The 23,489-nt window shown below is 35.2% G+C and overlaps 2 protein-coding genes across 9 annotated transcripts in view; one reads left to right on the plus strand and one right to left on the minus strand.

Moving 5' to 3' along the window:
• Positions 1-610: 610 nt before the first annotated feature.
• Positions 611-12,952, minus strand: zgc:172182. Its single transcript, NM_001114566.1, has 7 exons — positions 12,810-12,952; positions 8,799-9,271; positions 5,712-5,842; positions 4,478-4,614; positions 3,539-3,615; positions 938-1,037; positions 611-825 (listed from the first exon to the last, which is right to left on the minus strand). The coding sequence occupies exons 1-7, from the start codon at positions 12,867-12,869 to the stop codon at positions 739-741; spliced, it is 1,065 nt and encodes a 354-aa protein (NP_001108038.1). The 5' UTR covers positions 12,870-12,952; the 3' UTR covers positions 611-738.
• Positions 12,953-20,478: 7,526 nt separating this feature from the next.
• The window catches only part of lrp2a (low density lipoprotein receptor-related protein 2a), a 273,263-nt gene continuing 270,252 nt past the window's right edge, over positions 20,479-23,489 (plus strand). For 7 of the 8 annotated variants that reach the window (XM_068223457.2, XM_068223459.2, XM_068223458.2 and 4 more), the window contains exon 1: positions 20,519-20,642. In XM_068223457.2, the coding sequence (XP_068079558.2) occupies positions 20,585-20,642 (58 nt within the window). In that variant the 5' untranslated portion in view covers positions 20,519-20,584. 8 annotated transcript variants of the gene reach the window in all.

Consider the following 23,489-nt stretch of genomic DNA (forward strand, 5'->3'; position numbering starts at 1 on the left):
TTCCAAACGTACAAATTTGTTCAAAATTCCATTCAAAGCAATACAAATATTTGGATTATTTTAATATTTACTTTTCAGGAATGAAATATGGGACTAAAATTTTAAATGTTCCAAATGTACAAATTGGTTTAAAATTTCATTCATTTGAAATGAACACAATTGTTTAAAATTCACCTATTTGACAAACAATAAATTAATTAATACCAATCATCCCTTGCTTTGAGGGGAATTTATATGACTGTCCTCACAATTAACTGACTATTATAAATTATAACCAGGCCATTCTGTAATAATCCTGACAGTCTTGCCATAATCCTCTAATGGGACAGTAAACTACATTAAAAGTTTAAATGCATTTATTTTTGTTGTATTTGTATTTCAGAGAGATCGCTCAAAACAACTAACATACAAACTTTCCAAAAACACACTACAGTTTTCCTACAGAAATCAGTTATGCTGCCCTCTTCTGACGGAAGACACTCACTTAAGAAAAAATCTCATTTAAAGAAAAAGTTCACTCAAAAAAGAAAATTTACTCACTATTTTCTCGACCTCAAGTGGTTTCAAACCTTTATGACTTTCTTCATTATGTTGGACACAAAAGAAAATATTTTAAAGAAAGCTGAAAACTATCCCTTTAATTCTTTTCCATCCATCTCAGCAGGAAGTGAATGGTTTTCTCAAGATTAAGCCTGATTTAGCTGATGGTAGAAATACAGATGGAATGGAATGGAAGAGTCAGATGATCATGTGGCGAAGTTTGCAGTTTAACTCCTTCTCCTTTTCAAGCAGTTCACAGCTGTGCTTTTTAAATGCCTCAAACTCCTACAAGTGTGATATACGCAAAAGCAATGAGATGACATAGAGAGCAAATAGTCTGAAACTCTGATATAATCTGATATAGTTTTTTTTCTTCTTCTTTTTTTTTTTAACAGACCTTTTTCAACTCATTGCAGGAGAATTCTGCTCTCTCTAAAGCCTCTCGAAGTTCCTTCACTCTTAACTCACTGTTCACGGCTGCTGCTTCCTTCTCAAACCTGGTAAATAAACAACAAAAACAGGAATTAAGCAAATAATGCAGTATTTTTTATGGAGAATTTCATTTTATTTGCAAATGAAAGTTTGTTAAGTACCTAGCAGACACACAACATCATAAGACGTTAGTGTTAGGTAAGATTTTGGTTGCCACTTTCCAAGGATAATGTTATTTTGATGTCCAATAAAGACGTGAAATGATATTTGGTTGATTTTAGGCTGTGTTGGAAAGTGACCAAAATCTGACATCGAGCCAACATCTTAAACCAACGTCATATTGACATCAAATACTGATATTTATTCGTCAGGTATGGCAACCACCAAAGTCTGGTAGATGTTATAGTGGTCAAGATAACGTCAAGCTGTAACATCATTAAATGTTGATTTTAGGTTGTGTTGGAAAGTGACCAAAATCCAACATCTTAAACCAACATCATATTGACATCAAATACTGAGATTTATTCATCAGGTATGGCAACCAAAATCCAGTGTCTGGTAGACGTTATAGTGGTCAAGACAACGCCAAACTGTAACATCATTAGACGTTGATATTTCGTTGATTTTAGGTTGCGTTGGAAAATAACCAAAATACAACATCTATCCGACATTGACGTTGGGTTCTGACGTCAACCTGATTTTTTTATTTCCAAACAAACTGCAACATCCCACAACCCTGAGGCACAACATCAGTCTGATGTCATGTTGAGGTCCTTTGCCTGCTGGGTACTTTGGTTTAAGGAATGGAGTAGTTTACTTACAATGTACAATTTACACTGTTCTGGCCATGTATTATTTTCTTGATAAATATGATAATATTCCTGTTATTTTAATATTATTCAGCCTAATGTTGAACTTAAGGTTTCATAAAAGGAAATGATAAAATATTACAAGGCTGCATCAATTTGGGGGTGTATAAATGAAGTGTAATTTATTGTTAAACGATCACTTCAATAGAAAGTATATGTTATTTATAGTAAAAGTAAAGTTTTTTTGAGCAGACTTGACTTTGTACACTGCAAAAAATTGCTTTTCTTAATTAGATTTCTTATCTTGTTTCTTGTCCAAATATCTAAAGCTTCAAACAAACGAAAAATATTGTCTTGTTTGAAGAAATAATAAGTGAAAATTATGTGATTTTTTTTTTCCTCAAAACAAGCAAAATAATCTGCTAATGGGGTGAGCAAAATAATCTTATGTCAAATGGAAAAAATAGATTATTTTTCTCACGCCGCTTGCAGATTATTTTGCTCGTTTCAAGGAAAAACTCACTTAAGGGTGGAGTAGGTGATTGTCTTCAGAAGCATTTTTTGTTGTGCTGGTTGAAAGTCTCTTCACAGTCTAATAGTAATGATTACAGTAAATGATCTAAATGTATTTATATGTATTTTTATATTTTGGGTAAGGCATAAAACAAAAAATGTTCATCTAATTAAATAGAGTCGGGCCGACATCTCTCATAATTCCGATAAGTAGGCCTAAAGTGTCTGTTAGCAAATGCAGATTTGAACAACTGCGTAGCCTTTTGTACGCAGCTCCGCTGACCAAAGCGTGGTCACGAGAGAGCATGCGCACGGTCTGAATCAAAACCTGCTGAATCAAAACTTTTTAAATAAACTGAATCAATATTGGAGTTACCTTTGCATGCTGGAGAAAAGATGACACAATGGGTTTCTTAGACAGGTAATGTTCTGTTTTAAAACTGTTTTAGCTTCACGCAAAGCTGATGTAACGTTAGATGTTGTTGTTACAAATGGGTTATATCTTCACAGAAGTGTTGTTCAGCCACTAAAATCTTCTGATGAAAGAGTGATAAGACTATTTTCAGTTTCATAAGAGACCTTTTACAGCATCGATAAAGTAGATTTTAATTGGTTTAACAACAAAACACAAGTAAATAGCGCTATTCCGCCTAGTCTCTCCCTATACTGTTTACCATGCAACTCTAAATATTCACTCTGAAATCGCATGTCAGTTTGGCTGCCGAACAATCACTAGTCGCTTTTAACACATGAGAGAGGGTTCTTTTGCGGTGTTCGTGTTTAAGGAGGCGTGGCTCTAGAGGACAGGGGAGGGACTGTGATTCAGAGATTTATGCTAAGCTGTTAGCATTATGGAAGATCACCTTCTGCACCTTTAATTTTGGCATATTACTTCTTAAAACAGGACAATATTTTTTGCTTGTCTAGTAAATTGCTTGATTTAATAATTTTTAGAAATTTGGACTAGAAAAAAAGACTAGAAATCTAAGTAAGAAAAGCTTTTTTTGCAGTGTACACAGGGAATTTGTTGGATGATTTGGTCTTATTTGTGGAACTTGTTGTGTGACTGACAGGTTGATCCCACCCACATACACCCACACAACCACATATATAGTAAAACCAATCAGAAAAGAGATTTTGTTATTTAATATAATTATATCTTTTTTAAAAATGCATTATTAAAAAATAATAATTATATTATATTATGCATAACAGTCTTTAAAAACATGTTATTATATTTATACCTGTCCTCTGCATGTCGTCTGCCGTTCTCAGCTTCCTGCCTTTTCCTTTCCAGCTCCTGAATTTCAACTTGCTTGTCCTGCAACACAATGCAGTGAAAATATACAGTCATGTCAATAATTATGTGTCTAGGGCTGCACAATATTAAAAAATCTGACATCACTATGGTTTGTTTTTTCTATGATACATAGTACAATGTGAATACAATTTTACCAGATGACCTAAATAGCTTTGTTTGATAAGAATTCAGGTAGCTCAGTGGTTAGCACTGTCGGCTCACAGCAAGAAGGTCACTTGTTAGAGTCCCGACTTGGCCAGTTGGCATTTCTGTGTGGAGTTTGCATGTTCTGCCCGTGTTGGTGTGGGTTACCTCTGGGTGCTCTGGTTTCTCCCACAGTCCAAAGACATGCGCTATAGGTGAATTGGATGAACTAAATTGGCCGTAATGTCTGAGTGTGAATGTGAGAGTGAACGGGTGTTATTCTGTACAGGGTTGTGGCTGGAAAGGCATCCGCTGTGAAAAACATGTGCTGGAATAGTTGGTGGTTCAATCCACTGTGGAGTCCTTGATAAATAACGGACTAAGCTGAAGGAAAATGAATGTATATAAGCGATGCATTATCTTCATTGCATAAATAATTAAAACATTTTTCAGTTTCAAATAGTACAATCCATTGTGCCTGAGTACTTTAAACTCTCTTGATAAGCTCATATAGTCACAGGTTTTAAAAACATTTGCAAATGATAAAATTTTGCTACATTATAGTAAAAATCTCCTATGACTCCATGCTCTGAACTGCGGCTCCTGGTCAATTATAATCCCTATTCAACATTGCAGAACATCCTGAAATGTCCATGCTGCAATCCTGCTATTGCGGATGCACATATCAGTGCTATACCAATATATTGTGCAGCCCTAGTATAATCAATTATTTGCTTACCCTTATGATTTTTCCACGCTGCACAGAGAGATCAATTAGCTCGTCCTTTTCCTTGATTAGTTTCTCCAGTCTTTCTTGAGTGTCCGTCTCTCTCATTGATTCCTTTACTTGAGTTTGTCTTAGTTTAAGATCGAGCTCTGTTGGAAAGAAATGTGCGAGGTTGTTAACAGCGAGCCACAAGTGAACGTACACACATTTGAATAGATAGTTCACCCAAAAATGTAAATTTGCTAACTATTTACTCTCTCTATCTCTCAAGTGGTTTCAAATCTTTGAGTTTCTGTTTTATGTTAAACACTAAGGGATGTTTTATGAACAAATTTTGGGAGAAGCAAGATCAGTTTTGATGAAGCTAATTCATTATTGACAGTAATTCTATTATTCAATCAGCCTAAGACCAAACCCCTATAAATGGACAAACATGTCATTTTAGCATCCCTCCACCACCCTAACTCCACACTATTAATCCCAAAACCTACTTAAATCTGATGGGGGAGTGTTCTGGAGCTGGGCTGGACACTGTGCTTGGACCCCTATATCTCTCTCTATCCTGATTAGGGGAATAACACGAGTTAGGGTGTCTTTCCGAGCCCAGAGCCCTCTCCCCAGACAGCACGCAAAATACACATTCTTTTCACTTCCAGAACAGAGTGTGAACTTGTGAAAGAAGCTGAAACCTGTAACATTGACTTCCATAAAAGAAAAAAAACTTCTTTTGTGTTCAACAAAAGAAGGAAACTCATAAAGGTCTGAAACAAGTAAAGGATGAGTAAATTATTATTTTTTTGGATAAACTATGCCTTTAAGAGATTTTTTATGCTCATCATTTGTCAATATTTTGCTATACATTAAAAACACTATTTTGTCACTAAAATACTTCTAAATGCGTGGGCTAACTTAAAATATTTGTCAAATTAAAAATTGTCCCATCTACTGTAGGAGCTAAAGCAATTTTTCTAAAGTTAACTGAAAAAAAAATTAAATTGAAACTATATAAAGTTGATTTAATACAAATCTAATATAATAGAAAAATGCAAGTGAATTAATGAAACTCTAACTAAAACTAAAATGGAAAATACAAAAAATCAAGACACTGAAAATATGAATAAAACACAATTTATACTACAATAACTGAAAGCAACACAGTTTCAAAACACAAGTTTCTCTAAAATCAAACATCAAAATGTAAAATTTGCTTTATTAGAAAAAAAATATCCAAACCGCTGTAAAGTACCTGCACACATCTCTACAGCAGTCTTCAGCTGTTTTTGTGTGTCACTTAGTTCGTTCTTTAAAGACGCTTCTTTGATCCGATGGAGGTTCATAAGTTCTTTCAGCTTAATCTGGAAACCTGTTGTTTTCTCCCTGTTGGGATCATAAAGATTACTGACAAATGTATAGATTAAAAAGAGAATTGTGCAATATTTCAGCAGCCTTAGTTCTGGAAGTATTTTACCCATTTATTTTCCTCATATGCATTTAGCTATATCACAGTCAGATTGTTTTCATGAATTCTTAGTGTCTGTTTAAAGGCCAGTGGTAAATCAATCATTTAATAGGTTTTCCTTTCTGTTTTGAAAAATTTTGATGTTATTTGGTAAAGAAACTTTATGTGCCTGTGCTATCCAAGTATGCAGTATTTCACTGGTTTGGGACACCTCCAAGTGGGTGGAACTTATGGCGCAAGTAGGTTGGGAGACATGCAAGTGGGAGGAACTTAACCCACAAGCAGGCTGGAAGACCTCCAAGTGGGAGGGACCTACCCCACAAGTAGGCTGAAAGACCTCCAAGTGGGAGGGACTTAACCCAAAAGTAGGCTGGAAGACCTCGAATAGGGAGGGACTCACCCCACAAGAAGGCAGGAAGACCTCGAATAGGGAGGGACTTACCCCACAAGTAGGCTGGAAGATCTCCAATAGAGAGGGTCCTTAATCCACAAGTAGGCTGGAAGACTTCTAATAGGGAGGGACTTATCCCACAAGTAGGCTGGAAGACCTCCAATAGGAAGAGACTTGCCCTACAAGTAGCCCGGAAGACCTACAAGTGGGAGGACTTACCTCACAAGTAGGCTGGGAGACTTCCAGGTGGGAGGGACTTACACTGCAAGTAGAATGGGAGACCTCCAAGTGGGAGGGACTTACCCCACAAGTAGGCTGGGAGAACTACAAGTGTTAGGGACTAACACCACAAGATAGGCTGGGAGACCTCCAAGTGAGAGGAACTTACCTCACAAGTAGGCTGGAAAAATCTCCAATAGGGAGGTACTAGCCTCACAAGTAGGCTGGAATACCTCCAAGTGGCAGGTTCTTACCTCACAAGTAGTCTGTAAGACCTTAAATAGGGAGGGACTTACCCACAAGTAGGTTTGGAGACCTCCATGTGGTAGGGACTTACACCGCAAATAGGATAGCAGACGTCCAAGTGGGAGGGACTTGTCTCACAAGTAGGCTGGGAGACCTTCAAGTGGGAGGTACTTACCTCACAAGTAGGCTGTAAGACCTTCAATAGGGAGGGACTTACTCCACAAGAAAGCTGGGAGAACTCCAGGTGGGAGAGACCTACACTGCAAGGTAGGATGGGAGACCTCCAAGTGGGAACGACTTACCCGACAAGTAGGCTGGGAGACCTCCTAGTGGGAGTGACTCACCTAACAAGTAGGCTGTTAGACCTCCATGTGGGAGGGACTTAAACTGCAATTAGGCTGGGAGACCTCTAAGTTGGAGAGGCTTACCTTACAATTAGGCTGGGAGACGTCCAAGTGGGATGGGCTTATGCCACAAGTAGGCAGTGAGACCTCCAAGTTGGAGGGACTTACCCCATTAGTAGGCTGAGAGAACTCTATGTGGGAGGGACTTACCTCACAAGTAAGCTGGGAGTCTTTAAAGTGGGAGGGACTTACTTTGCAAGTAGGCTGTGGGACCTCCAATTGGGAGGGACTTACACTGCAAGTAGGCTGGGAGACCTCCAAGTGGAAGGGACTTACCTTACAAGTGGGCTGGGAGACCTCCAAGTGGGAGAGATTTACCCCACAAGTAGGCTTGGAGACCTCCAAGTGGGAGGGGCTTATGCCACAAGTAGGGTGTGGGACCTCCAATTGGGAGGGACTTAACCCACAAGTAGGCTGAGAGAACTCGAAGTGGGAGGGATTTTTATCCCACATGAAAGCTGTGATACCTCAAAGTGGGAGGGATTTAACCTACAAGTAATCTTAGAGACCTCTAAGTGTAAGGGACTTGTCCCATAAGTAAATTGGGATACCTCTAATTGGGAGGGACTTACCTCACAAATAGGCTAGGAGACCTCGAATTAGGAGGGACTTACCCCACAACTAGGCTGTGATACTTTGAAGTGGCAGAGATTTAACCCACAGGTAGGCTGGGAGGCCTCCAATTGGAATGGACTTATCCCGCAAGTAGACTGGAAGACCTCCAAATGGCAGGGAATTACCCCGCAACTAGGCTGTGATACGTCGAAGTGGGAGGAATTTAACCTACAAGTAATCTTAGAGAGCTCCAAGTGAAAGGGACTTGTCCCATAAGTAAGTTGGGAGACCTCCGATTGGGAGGGACTTACCTCACAAGTAGGCTAGGAGACCTCGAATTGGGAGGGACTTAAGCCACAAGTAGAGTGTGATACTTTGAGGTGGCATAGATTTAACCCACTGGTAGGCTAGGAGGCCTCCAATTGGAAGGGACTTATCCCGCAAGTAGACTGGAAGACCTCCAAATGGCAGGGAATTACCCCGCAACTAGGCTGTGATACCTCGAAGTGGCAGGAATTTAATCCACAAGTTTGCCCAAACTTATAAAGATTTCAGCTTTTAGTTGATTACTTTGTGCTCACAGTTTCCCTTTTGTTTCTTGTCATGTTGTGGTTTTCAATGGTCATGTGTGTTTTTGGGTTATCTTTTTCATTTATTTTGTAATTGGGATTTGATTTTATTGGTTTAACCAAGTTAAATTGCAATAAGTATCTTTATCTTTTTTTTTTGCTGCTACTATAAAAAGTCTAAGAACATTATTTCAATTAAGACCACAGTAAACTGAATTTTGGAGTAAAAACTATTTGATAAACAGTAATCTGATTTTTGTGAAATAAAATCTTCAAAGAGATCTATCTCAAGTTTTATCTGTTATTGTATATTTTTCTTCTGGTAATCAAGTAAATTCACACCATAAACAACCTAAGATCTAACAGTAAGGTGTTTTCGGAGAAGTATGTAATATTTAAAATCTGTTTCTCCATGGAGAACATGTCAATAAGCTTTCCACTTCCAGAACAGACTTTTTTTTTTTTTTAAAAAGCGAGAGGTGTTCCTTACTGATACTCATTTTCCAGTATCTTATGTTGCTCTGCCAAATCCTTAAGCTCTTGGGTCAGTTTGAGAATGGTCTCCTCCTTCTCTTGCACTTCCTCACTGAACAGAGCTTCGTTTTCCTTTCGGAGTCTCTCATTCTCCTTCTCCAGCTTTGCGTTCTGGCTTTTGTACTCGTTCTTGAAATTGATGAGCTCTCTGTGGTTTGAGGCCAGGTCCATGAACCTCTGCTCCAGCAGTTCAGATTTTTTCCTCTCATTCTCCAGCTCCACCTGCACATTGGCTCTCAGGTTCTCTAGCTCGGCGTTGATCTTCTCCAGAGCCTGACAGCGCAGGAGCATCTCGTCCGCTCGCCTTTTCAGGATGCAGATGAGAGTAGACTGCTCATCGATTCTCGAGCGCAGCACTTCTGCTTCTGTACGCTCTTCCTGCGAGAGACTTCTGAGTTTTTCCAGGGCCTGGTGCACATCATCCATATCCTTTTTGGAAAGAGGACCAAAGATTAAAGTCCAAGATTATTTGGCTAGCCCACATTGTTGGTCTTTAGGTGACCAATTAATAAATTAATTAAATTAATAATTAAGTTAATGTCTGTATATACTGGAAGCTGCAACTGTTTTTTATTTATTTATTTTTTCATATTGTGATACAGATTCTAGTGAAATTGAATAATAAATAAAAAGTGGGCGTGGCTTCTTATTTTACTGCGAGCTGATTGGATGTAGTAAACTTGGTATTTCATTCAGAAAGATCAAAAAGGGGTTCGGAGAGAAATATTGCAAATTAACAGACTCCTCACCATTTCTGTTTGTTGTCATAGAGCTGTCAAAACTGACAGTTGGAGAGGAGTGGCTAAGTATGTTAACCACGCCCAATACCTCAAACAGATGTAATCTGACAATTTAACTGAAAACAAACAGGAAGTACATTTTCAGAATTCAATTAAAAAGTACAAGGGCATAACTTTTTTATTAAATTCACGACATGCACAGATGAATTGTTTACCACAAAACTAGCAATGTAAGTTAACAAAATTATTATGTTAGATTTGATTTCATGTGTACTTTAAACTAGGGTTGGGTAATGTCGACCAATTTAGCATCACACAATAGCCCCTTTCACACATACAGACCTTTCCGGAAAATTACCGGCAATTTTCCGGAAAGGTTGTATGTGTGAACAGGTCCTTTTTGAAAATACCGGTAAATTCGTTCTGGCTATTTTCCGGAAAGAGAAGTTGTAACATTACCGGCAATTTGCCGGAATGCTGCGCTGTGTGAACGCAGAAGGAAGATTTCCGGAATAAGCGTGTGCACGTCTAGAACGTGCTGACGTAAGACGTCTGCTTTAGCCAATCACAACAGTCAGACGCATTTACGTCCGCGCGGTTTATGAGAATAAAAGCCTTTGAATATTTTCCCAGACACATTTAGCTGCTAGAAGTTAGTCAGATCACGTTTATATGTTCTTCTTAATGCCAACTGTGTAAATGATCATCGATGAGATGCTTATGATAAGCCGTTGTTTGTTTACCTTCAAGCTTTGCGTGTGCCCATGAAACAGCCTGTGAGCGCCTGCACACGAACATATTATGAACATCTCGAAATGCGAAAGTGATCCTGCGAAAGTTGTTCACAATATTGATCATCCACAGAGTTTGTAATTTAGTCAAATGTTTACAAATACAAGCGCAGCCGTTTAAAGCTCATTTGTGGTGAATGATGTCAGAATTTACCGGTATTTTGGAATGGATGTGTGAATGCTCTTTTCCGGAAAAATTCCGTAACGTCCTCGCCTGTGTGAACAGCGCTTTTTTGAATATACCGGTAAAGTCGTTCCGTAAATTTTCCGGATATTTACCGGTATCACTGTGTGAAAGGGGCTAATGTCTGATGTGAAACATCGCGATGGACAATGGCATCATCGTGAATTAATTATTTATGAATAAGTAATTTGTTTATAATTAATTAATTATTTGTAGCCTACTATTTCAACTACCTGAACCGCATGGTCTTTGTTTTACCCATAACCAAATCATAAATAAATAAAGATAAGTTAAACACGAATGACCACCTGTCAATTACATTTTCCGCAGGACTCTGGCATGAATAGGCAGAGTGAACTGTGTGGTTATAAAGAAATTGACAAACTTGGTTGGTAAAGAAAGGTGCACAACCAACAGGAACCAACCAACAGTATCTGAGGTTTTCGCTAAAATTACTAAGTAAAAGCAAAGAGCATAGAATCACTAAGAGGCGACACTCTAGTGCGATTTGGGAAACAGCCACTAGATGGCGCGGTGGCCATTTTGGATTGAAAATTCCAATAGAACAACAGCATATTATAAGTCTATAAAATAAACTATTAAAAGTGCTGATGATTGTGATAATAAGTGTTGTATTGTCGTCTTTCAGATTGTATCTCAGCTTCAATTCGCTTTTTAAATAAATAAATAAAAAACAAAGCAGCTGATTGCCATCACGACAGCAATAAGATCCAATGGACAGCCGATCGTTTTCATTCCAAAATGGCGGAATCCGGGGCTGTTGCTGGGCGCTGCTGTTGCAATGGATTGTTCTATTGAGTGTCACAACTTGGTCATTCTAAGCTCTTTGGTACAAGTGTGAAAGCAAAAGATTGAAGCAGTGTGCTGACGCTGTAACGTTACCTGATAGATTCAAAAGAAAGAAGAGTCGTTAGAGACAATTTAATTTAATATTATTAAAATTTATTAAATATTACCTTTAACAACAATAGTGAGACACTATTCAGCGGTACATCCTTAGTAAACTGTTCAATGCAGTGTGGGTGTGGATCGTTTTCGTCCTAAAATGCCATTTTAAAACTAAGACGTATTAGTGTAAACGGGGCCTAAGTGGGTATTTTTCGTGAGCGGGTTGCTGCTGTGATGGGGTGGAGGATCGTGATGCCGATTCAGCATCGTGATGTCTATCGGCCGTTAAAAAATAAAAACTGTTTTGATTTTAGTCGAAATAAAACAAATAAGACTTTCTCCAGAAGAAAAAATATTATCAGGCTGTGAAAATTTTCTTGCTCTGTTAAACATCATTTGGGAAATATTTAAAAAAGGAAAAAAAAATCAAAAGGGGGCTAATAATTCTGACTTCAATTGCATGTATGTATGTGTGTGTGTGTTTGTGTGTGTGTGTGTGTGTGTGTGTGTGTGTGTGATATGTATGCGTGTATAACTGACTTTTATCATTTATCTAATGCACAAAACTAAAAAGTTAAAGAAGCAAAAATAAAATATTATTTTGGCTTTATTTTATTAATTTCATTTTATTGATGAATTTTCACATTCTATTCATTTGATAGAGTCTATATCTTTTTTTTATTTGTATATTTATTTTTGGAGGCATTTTTGGCTAAATCTGCATTTTTGTTTTGCATGTCGTATTTATTTATTTATTTATTTATTTATTTGTTTGTTTAATTAACATTTATCATTTAGTGTGAATCACTGTGTAATGTTATGACAAAATAAATAAATAAACAAACAAATACTAATAAAAATCGATGTGTGTTATATAAATCGTGTTATTTATTAATTTAATTTATTTCGGGTGAAAATATGGTTGAAATTGGAAATGTTCCAAGAATTTTGATAAACATATACCCATAAAAATATTTTACTGCAGTAAAATTGTGACAGCTTTCCTTGGTATGTTTCCTCTACTGGAGGATTGCTGTTTTTAAACGGGTAAAAGAGTGTTACAGCACAGATATCAGACAACAAAACCTATAATTCAATTAATTATAACAACTTTTTTCAATTAACAAATTTTAATTTAAAAACAATACGAAATCGATCAGTAATGAACTGCGCCACCAGTTGCTTTGTTGTCTTTTCAGCGAATTATAGCCACGATTTATCTCAGAAACGCAAAATCAAAACAATCGCTGGATTAATCGATCATGACAGGAAAACAAAGATGATGCGTTGCTCAAAATGGGCGTAAACAGTTTTGTATAAACGTCACGCACCCTCAAACGTACCTGTTTAGTGTCTTTGATCATCATTTTCAGGTCTATCGGGATTTTCTGAGGAGATGTCATGTTTAATCTCGCTATTCCGCAGAAATAAAATCAGATTTCTTCACAAAGGGCTCTCGACCGCAGTGAGCTGCAGTGATCCTGGCTTGTGGCTATACAAAGTTTCACCGGTCGCCCCTAGCAACAGCGAATTCAGTTGAGATTATTTTGCATGTTCGTCCTTATCTGGTTGTTAATTAGCCTCTTCTTTTTTGGGGGGAAAAAGTAATTCAGTACTTAAAGTTAATATGCATTACAGGGTCAGTTAAAGCAGAAATGTTTGTTTAGTGTTTTCCCCCCTCAGGTAAACACGATAAATCATGCGCAGTGCTCAACATTCACCACTAGATATCGCCACGACTCCTCTTTTATGAAGACTTTTTTTTGTTAGTTTTTTGTTTATAAGACCAACATGTACAGTTTTCTTATACAACAAAATTACTTTACATTTATTAACAAGAATGGAATAAATGAGTGAGAGAAAAAAAGTAATTATTAAAAAAAACAAAAAAAACAATACATAATGATCACATACACACGTTTTTCCAATTTTAATTATTAAATGCACGTTTACTACAAGAAATGCATATATACAAACATTTTTATGCAAAAAAAATGTTAAAGGAGGAGCATATATATTAAATCTTTAGGTTATGTAATAAATGTAGTTAATCGATGGACTATTTGTTTTTTGTACTTGCTGTTAAGTGTTGATGTTTGTTGTGTTAAGTGTGTCATTCTTGTTATACTATATGTGAAGCACCACCATGTCGAAATGAATTGCCCCAAGGGGATTAATAAAGTTTTAAACTAAACTAAAACTAAACTAATTGCTTTTCTATTTTAATCTTAGAAATCAGTTTTATATACATTTGAATCTCTTTTTCTAGCACCATGACGAGAGGTTTGCTTTTGGAAAACTTGGATTTATGTATGTGAAATTTACATAATAATAAAATAAAGTTTATAATAAAACCAGCATCTTTTAAAGAGTGATCCTTAACATAATAACCCGAAATCACATGTTTATAAGATAAGAAAAAGTATTTAAAAATATTACGAGCAATAAAAGCTTCAACATTAATCCAAAAAAGTCGATTTTATTGGCAAGACCAAAATAAGTGTGAAATAGCTTCATTAAAGCTTTCACAAACAGCATTCTGACTTAATATCAGTTTTACATTTTTTTAAAAATATTTCTGTTGGATAAATTACTATGAAGCAATTTCAATGATATTTCTTTAGCCTTATTCGTAATAAAACATTTTTGAGGTAATGACCATACTTGAGTCCAGTTTACATTATTGTTCCTGTTAAAATCAACATACGATATGTATTTCTTTTAAGATTAAAGATCTAATTTTGTGATCCTGACTGAAAAGGTGCAGTAAGAATTCGTACCTACAGTTGAAGTCAGAATTATTAGTCCGGCTGAATTATTAGCCCCTCTGTTTATTTTTTTCCCCAATTTCTGTTTAACGGAGAGAAGATTTCTTTAACGCATTTCTAAACATAATAATTTTATTAACTCATCTCTAATAACTGATTTAATTTATCTTTCTCATGATGACAGTCAATAATATTTGGCTAGATATTTTTCAAGACACTTCTATACAGCTTAAAGTGACTTTTAAAGGCTTAACTAAGTTAATTAGGTTAACTAGGCAGGTTAGTGTAACTAGGCAAGTTATTGTATAACGATGGTTTGTTCTGTAGAGTAATGGAAAAAATATAACTTAGAGGGGTTAATAATTTTGACCTTAAAAAAGATTTTTTTTTTTTTTAATTAAAAACTGCTTTTATTCTAGTCGAAATAAAACAAATAAGACTTTCTCCAGAAGAAAAAATATTTTGAGGCACACTGTGAAAATGTCTTTGCTCTGTTAAACATCATTTGCGAAATATTTAAAAAATAAAATAAAAATTCAAAATAGGGCTAATAATTCTGACTTCAACTGTATACTATTATAGGCCTAAAGAGTAATGTATAATTTCTCGAGGTTTTAAAAAGTAGCAAACACAAAAGTAAGCCACAAAGTAAGATCTCAAATCAGAGCACAAAATCTCAGTCGTGGATTAAAATGTTAGTTCACCCAAGAGTGAAAATTCTGTCATCATTTACTCTTTACTTTTTTCAAACGTTTATGAGTTTCATTCTTCTCTTAAAACACTGAACAAGTTGTTTTGAAGAAAGCTGGGAAACTAATTTATGTAATAACTTCCATAGTATTTGTTTTTCCTTCTATAGAAATCAGATCATTGCAGGCTCGTAGCTAGCTTGGTGAAGGGGGTGGTTATTAAAAAGTGGACCTTTTTGCAGTTATTTGCCTCATTTTTTTATTTAACTTTGAGGTTTAAATACTGCATTTTAGTGACATTAAAAACACTATTTTAGCTGAACTAGCTTGTCTGGTGGTCATCATCACACTTTTTGATGTATCAAAAACATTTGCTAAATATTTAGAATAAAAAAATATTATTTATACGTATAAATTTTAAAATACGTCACATCATATATCATTAGGGAAAAAAATGAATCTCTTAAGGCTTTAAATTAAAAACTGCCTATTAAGGCCAAGTAAATTGTCATTTATTAGGCAAATAAAAAACTGGCCAGCACATTCAACTTTCCTGTCAGAATTTGGCCACTTGAATAATACAAATTAAAGGTAACATTAATAATGTAGAGCCTAATGTCTAGCCTCTCTTGTAAAAAGTTCATCTGAAAATTCATGGATGACAACAGTAGCCTACTTAGTATTAAAATTAAATTTTATAAGTTTCAAAATTAAGTTTGGTGCTCTACAACTTTTTATCAGTCTTTTTTTCTTTCAATCAAGAATAAGTTTCAACATTTAGAATAAAAGTTACTTGTAAAATGTTTTTTTGCTATTCAACAACAATAAAGTAGGTCAGTAGTGAATGATGACTTCACTTACATCAGTTTCTTCTCTGTCTTAAAGCCGTCTTCGATGAGTTATTTTTACAATTTATGATGGCATAGTAGTCAAAATAGGACAAATAATCTTATGGGACAGAAGCAATAAGATTCAAGTGATTCATCAAGTGATTCAAACCTTTATACATTTCACACACATAAAACAGGCCCATAACCCCCCCCCCCCCCCCTGGTTATGGGCCTGTTTTATGTGTGTGAAATGTATAAAGGTTTGAATCACTTGAGGGTGAGTACATAGTGATTACATTTTCATTTTGGCTGAATTATGCCAGTCAATTGTGGCAAGCATTGCAGAAAATGATTTTTGTTTTTCAGGTGCATCTTTAAATCAAGAAACATTTGCTTGACAAAGTGATCATGTGAAGTCTAGGCAAGTTTATTTATTATTTATTATTTTTATTTACTTATTATTTATTATATAGCACATTTGATACACAGTGGCAATTCAAAGTGCTTTACGTAAACAGGAATAAAATAGACAAGTATAAAACATAAAAAACAAATAATAAATGTGATTAAAACATATAAAAACAGATTAAAAAAGAAAAGAAAGACAAAATAGTGTGATCTAGTACGATGTCTAGACAACATATGATGTAAAACATGACAACAAACATGTCAGAGGATTTTGAATTATTTGTGAGTTTACCCAAAACTGAAAATTCTGTCATCATTTACTCACCCCTTAACTTATTCCAAACCTGTTTTTGAGTTTCTTTATCCTGCCGAACACAAAAGAAGCCATTTTAAAGAATGCTGGAAACCTGTAACCGTTGACTTATATAGTATTAGTTTTTTTCTATGGAAGTCAGATTATTTCAAAATATCTTATGTGTGTGTGTTTAATAGAAGAAAGAAATGTATAAAGGTTTGGAACCACTTGAGGGTGAGTACATAGTGATTAAATTTTATTGTGGCTGAATTATGCCAGTCAATTATGGAAAGCATTGCATAAAATGATTTTTGTTTTTCAGCTGCATCCTTAAATCAAGATACATTTGGTTGACAAAGTGATCATGTGAAGTCTAGGCAAGCAAGGCAAGACACGTTTTTTTTAAATAATAATCTGTTTGAGTTTCTTTATTCTGCCACACACAAAAGAAGACATTTTAAGGAAAGCCTGAAACCGGTAACCGTTGACTTCCATTGTGTTTGTTTGTCCTACTATGGAAGTTGTTGGAATCATTACAGGTTTTCAGCTTTCTTCAAAATAACTTTTTTTTTTGTGTTCAACAGAATAAAGAAACTCATAAAGGTTTGAAACCACTTGAGGTTGAGCAAATACTGAGTACATATCAATCATTCTGGGTGGACTGTTCCTTTAAAATGATTTTTCTGAGCTCATTGGCAGCCATTTGTTCTTGGTTTAATCATAATCTCACCTCTTTTTGATTAGATTTTTTTCTAAAAACTAGGTTTATGTATTTTTCCTCTTACATAAATATATCTTTATACTAAAAATGTGAAAAAAACATCAAAAACTTTTTATAGTAAGAACAGTACTAGTATTTCAGTGTTTTGGATTTATTTATTTATTTATTTATTTATACAGTAATGGAGCATATTGAGATGTTTCTTTCACCGTATTATTTTCATTCTTTGGTCTTAAACTCTCTTAAAGTCTTAAAACATCCTTTATAAAAACCTGCATAAACTGCAAATTAACCTAAACATTTAAACAACTGCAATAAACATTGCAGACTTTAATTTCTACCTCTAACAAAATCTTACATTTTGATTTGCATCCTGATTTTCTTGGTCTCCCAAGCTTTATAATAATTTTGAGGACTTTTCAGCCGATCACTGACTGTGAGCTTTTAATTTATAAGTGTGAATCTCATTAAAAGTTTCACAGTCCTAAAAGGCTTTAGCTTGCAACTTTAAGTTTGATGCTGAAGGATCACTTATTAGCCGAGCATGAGATCTTTGACTTGCCCTAGTGACTCCCTGCAGAAACCCACTGACCCTAAGTAATGCATTTAAACCTGTGTTCTGCATTATTTGAGTGCTGAAATCTGGTGAAAACTTGAACTTGTGCTCAGTCTCGTGCTCAGTCAGTGAGTTTTACATTCTAATTTATCAGAATTTAAAATAGTAAACCAAATGTTTTGTTCAATTGCAAAAATACTGTCTCATGCTTCTGTAAATGTAATGCATGTAAAAAGTAAAAGTAAATAACTCTACAAAGATCAGGCTGCCACTATCAGCGACATTAGAAACACAAAGAAAAGCAAAGTTAACTCGTTCCAGTCATTTAATGCAAACTAAATTAGTAGCTGTTGACCACTTTTTCTCCAGCTAATAGGGGTTAAGGCTTGTTATTACTTCTGGTTTCTAACTGGTTTAAGCTGGTTCAAGCTGTTCAATGGCTGAGCACTTGACTTAAAACTGGTATGACAGTGATGTACACTTTGCTGACTTTGTTTTTTAATATAATGTGATGAATGGTCACTTAATTGTTGAATCTGAAACATAAAATGTGGCAAAGGTTATGGTCTGCAGTGTTTTCTACTATTTGTCATTTAATTCAAATGCAACATTTATATAAAATTTGCATATAATAACACAAAATGCTGTGCTTTCAGATGTGTTTATATCTATTTTTAGACAAGACAAACTATTTTCACTGTTTAAAAAAAAAAGTTGACTCAACTTCAAATTTTAAGGCAACAAACTTCAGGACATTTTTGAGTTGACTCAACTTCCAACCCAATCACTGCACTTGACTCGATTTAAGTTGAGTAAACTCAAAAATGTCCTAAAGTTTGTTGCCTTAAATCTTTAAGTTGAGTCTACGTTTTTACAGTGTGCTTTAACTTGAGCATAGAGTTAAGAATGCACTATTTGGTGGAATAACCATTCATTCTGATCAAATGTCATTTTCTACAAGTAAAAAAAGCAGTACAATACAATATTTTACATTTAAATATTTGAAGAAATGTTATCAGGCTTTTCTAAAGTAAAACAAATGACACAAACTCATACCTACTAAATTTACACTCTAAAAATAATAGATTGATTGGTTACACTTTGTTATGATGGTCCATTTGAGTATTAGTAGACTGTCTGCTTAATATCTGTTGCTATGGTCCTTCAACAGACATTTAACTGACTATAGGAAACTTTATAGTAAATGTAAACTTACACTAACCCCAACCCCAACCCCAACAGTCTACTCATAATCTAATGGGGATTAGTTGGCATTTTCAAGTTGTCTCTAAATTTCAATTTTACCCTAAACACGCAGTTGTTTTAACCCAATTGGGTCAAAATGGACAAACCCAGCCTTTAGTAATACTTTATATAATTCAATAATTAAATTTTAATAATTTAATTAATAATAATAATTTTTAAAAAGCGCTGGGTTTGTTCACATTTGACCTAACTTTGGGTTTTGTCGACAATCTAGTATTTATTAGAGTGTTCTATAGCTCTCTATATGTTTTTATAGTATAATAATTATTATTATATAGTTTAGCAAACAAAACAAGCAAACAAACATGTAAATACATTAAAAGAAAATACAAATTTTATTATTACAGCTGTAATTATACTCTAAAAATATTTATTTCAACTCAAATCTTGGTTAAAGATTTACAAACTCAGCCATTATATGTTAAAAAGTGTAGTTTAAATCTAATTGAATAAATTACACAATACTGGCTCTGTTCAAAATTTACCCAACACTGGATTTCTGCAACCCAGAATTTGTATGGTAATTTTCAAATTTAGAGACCACTTGGACATTTTAGGATAATCTAAGTTAAAATAGGTTGGGTTAGCTTTTTATAAATGGGTTATTTCAACGTACTTTGGTTAAAATGTGAACAAAACCAATCTCTGGGTTAATTTATTGAATTAAATTTATGGCTTAAATTTATCACAATCCTTGCTGTTTTGTCCATATTTAAGTTGAATTTGAGTTAAAATAGTCCAGTGTTTGTTTGAGTGTAACTATAACTGTAATAATACAATTATTAATATAAAGCTATCTTTATTTATATGTTTGTTTATTTACTTGTTTGTTTGTTTGTTTATTGTATGTAAATAAATATAAAGACAGCTAAGAAACACTGTAAAAGTTGCTGGATTGTTGTAACCCAACATTGGGTCAAATGACAAACCCAACATTTGTGTTAAAAAAAGCATACTTTACATTTAAATGAAAAAAACTAACCCAACATTGGTTTCGTCTATCTTTGACCCAGCATTTTGTGTGTGTGTGTGTGTGTGTGTGTGTGTGTGTGTGTGTGTGTGTGTGTGTGTGTGTGTGTGTGTGTGTGTGTGTGTGTGTGTGTGTGTGTGTGTGTGTCTGTGTGTGTGTGTGTGTGTTACAGCAGCTGTCCCTATATAATTATTAGATAGTTTGCTTAGTTTTGTTAGGTAGATAGATAGATAGATAGATAGATAGATAGATAGATAGATAGATAGATAGATAGATAGATAGATAGATAGATAGATAGATAGATAGATAGATAGATAGATAGATAGATAGCTTGGTATTGTTAATTGTATTAATACAACAGTAATTACTTGCGATTTGTTCGCGTTTATCATTTAGTAAGTGTTGCGCAATGCCTCTATTACGCAGGCTCGTCAATGAGCTCAACAGGTTCCTGGGAGCCCGTGCAGGATTTGCTCGTGTGGGTCGAGCTGAGGGGGAGCGTCATGTGCACGCCCTTTTTCATCAGCCCGGGACAAGTGAGTAAGAGCCACTTCACTGCATCTCAGTCCCAAGAGCTCCATCTGGCCGGCTTCATGAGGGGCTGGACGCGTCACAATGCACACACAACTTCTCCTCATTCTCACTTTATGTGCTCTTCAGTGCGACTGTCAAGGTATGTGACAACTTTTATCAACTCATTTCGTGTCGTGTTTGGTTTAGAAGTGCTCACATAAGCAGGATTTGTTCTAACAATAGAAATGAAGAGAGCAACATCACACTTATCCTGGTTTAATTGTTCTGCGCACGCGTATGTTGGACACATAAACAACCGCTAGTGCGGATAACGGTGTTATCTAACAGGACTGTTATTTATGTGTGATATAATGAACGGTCTGTATGCTCGAAGTTAAATTCGAGTTGTTAAACATTTTACTTGTGGGAAATCGAGTTTGTCCAAATAAAATAATTATAAACAAGTCGCGGCGGCGGCGCACAAAGCCTCACTCGGACAGATTTGAGGTTCTCCGGGAACTTTTGCATGGGCTTTGGCGTTGCTAGGTAACAGAGACGAGCATGTGACTCGAAGACAATCTCCTGCAGACCCCAAGCTGCTGGTACAAAGCAAATTCAACACATTTTTGTCCCTGAAAGACTTAACCAGTCTGCGGTGCAGGGGATGTCGAGTTTGAGACGTGCGTTTTGTAGCACTTGGTTAATCGGTTGACAGCCCAACAGGTTGCTCTGGTGCAAAAGTGTGGTTGCATGGATAGAGCTTCTCAAATTGTAATCTGCTTTCTTTTTGCCCAACCCTTAGTATGTAAGCTTCTTATGTGAATCGAGCAACTAATTACTCCGCAGCTGCCGCTCAGAGCAACCATTGCTGCCTATAGAACTCTCTGTTATCCTGCTTTGCGTATATGTTACACCATACATGGCACTTGCTCATTTCCCGTTTTTGGATGTAGGGCGAATTATTGGGATGCTTGCATATAAGAAAGTTCAAACCAGCTGACTGTATTAAGTTGTATACTGCGGCTCTGTTGAATGCTCGATTCTGATTGGCTTATGCACATTCTAAGGTGTTCAGTTATTTTCATGGGAATCCACAGCTATTCAGGTCTTGACAACAGTTCTATATCACATCCCAAAATGATTTTGTGAATAGTTTAGCCATTTTCTTAACCTGAAGTAGTTCATAGAATATATATATATATATATATATATATATATATATATATATATATATATATATATATATATATATATATATATATATATATATATGTGTGTGTGTGTGTGTGTGTGTGTGTGTGTGTGTGTGTGTGTGTGTGTGCATATAAAAATATATATAAAATATATATTAAAAAAAATTATATATATATATATATATATATATATATATATATATATATATATATATATATATATATATATATATATATATATATATATATATATATATATATATATATATGTATATATTGGTAATGTATGAGGGAAATACTATGGAACCATTGGCTGCCTTTTTCCAATATTCTTAAAAATATCTTATTATGTGAAGAAAGTAACTTAAACAGGGTTAGAAAAAGTGGAGGGTGTCCATATAGAAATCTGATATATGGAAATGTATGCAATTTACATATATGACTAACAAGTTACATATGAATTATATGTCATATATACATTTTTTTTTAAATATTGCAAAAAATATATAATTATTTCCAACAAAATTTTATATAATTCTATTATATATAATAGATAATATATAATACATTATGTCAGAATTATTAGCACCCCTGGTTCATCTTTTCCCCAATTTCTGTTTAATAAAGGGAAGATGTTTTCAACACATTTCTAAGCATGATAGTTTTAATAACTCATTTCTAGGCTCGAGAGACTGATGGCTAAGTGAAGATTCTTTGGTAAAGACCTTTGAGTTATTGATAACTAATGTTTAACTAATGGAAAATATTTATTTAATGTTGTCTGTATTATATTTAAAATTTAGCAGTGTGATGCTTTATAAAGATGCGTTAGTTCATAAATTGTGAAATGCTAAATTATTGGGGAGATTTCTTTGCTTGAAACTTTGAAAATTGCAGATTAACATGCTGCTGCATCTTCAGTATGGCGGGAAGTTTAAATGTGAAGGAAATGAGGATGAAGAGATTATTAACAGGACACATCACTAAGTAACAGACAGATCAGTCCATTAATGATTAAGTAGCAGGTCCCAAAGCTTGCATTCTCTACTGATACACACTCAGCCGGTACATTTTAATTAAGTACGCTAATTGGGACGCATCCTCTGTTTATGAACACTGTTGAGAGACTCATTTACACACATTTAATTCTCTATAATTACTGCATTAAGGGGATTTCGCACTATTTAGTTATAAGAATGGTGACACGGTGGCACAGTGGTTAGCACTGTCATCTCAGAACAAGAAGGTCGCTGGTTTGAGTCCCAGCTGGGTCAGTTGGCACTTCTGTGTGGAATTTGCATGTTCTTCCCGTGTTGGTGTGGGTTCCCTCCGGGTGCTCTGGTTTCCCCCACAGGTCAAAGACATGCACTGTAGGTGAATTGAAAAAACTAAATTGGCCATAGTGTATGTATGTGACTGAGAGTTTATGGGTGTTACCCAGGACAGGGTTGTAGCTGGAAGGGCATCCGCTGTATAAAACATATGCTGGATAAGTTGGCGGTTCATTCCGCTGTGATGACTCCTGATGAATCAAGGGACTAAAACAAGGGAAAATTAATGAATTAATAAGAACTCAGTTATACTGTAGGAACTATACTAAACCAGTCCTCTAAGAACTAACTTTCCCCTCAGGCCATTTTCTTGGTTGCACTGTCAACAGAAATGTGCTCACTGAACAAAAACAACAAGTGGAGGATAAAAAAATGCCAAAATCAGTGCTGAGTTTTCATTGTGTCATGGGTTTTGTGATAAGATGTGATATATTTAGGCCCACGCAGCATCTGTGCCCACAGAAATCAGCAGATTTTCACAGA

This window comes from Danio rerio, chromosome 9, assembly GCF_049306965.1.
Source record: "Danio rerio strain Tuebingen ecotype United States chromosome 9, GRCz12tu, whole genome shotgun sequence".
In the NCBI taxonomy this organism is placed as follows: domain Eukaryota; kingdom Metazoa; phylum Chordata; class Actinopteri; order Cypriniformes; family Danionidae; genus Danio; species Danio rerio.

Bases quoted from the DNA above. Each gene is read 5' to 3' on its own strand.
- zgc:172182 (NM_001114566.1), bottom strand. From the start codon at position 12,869: ATGACATCTCCTCAGAAAATCCCGATAGACCTGAAAATGATGATCAAA. The intron at 4,615-5,711 runs GTACTTTACAGC...TCTTTCCAACAG, and splicing joins TGCTGTAGAGATGTGTGCAG to AGCTCGATCTTAAACTAAGA. The intron at 3,616-4,477 runs GTAAGCAAATAA...ATTGTGTTGCAG, and splicing joins AGCGTGGAAAAATCATAAGG to GACAAGCAAGTTGAAATTCA.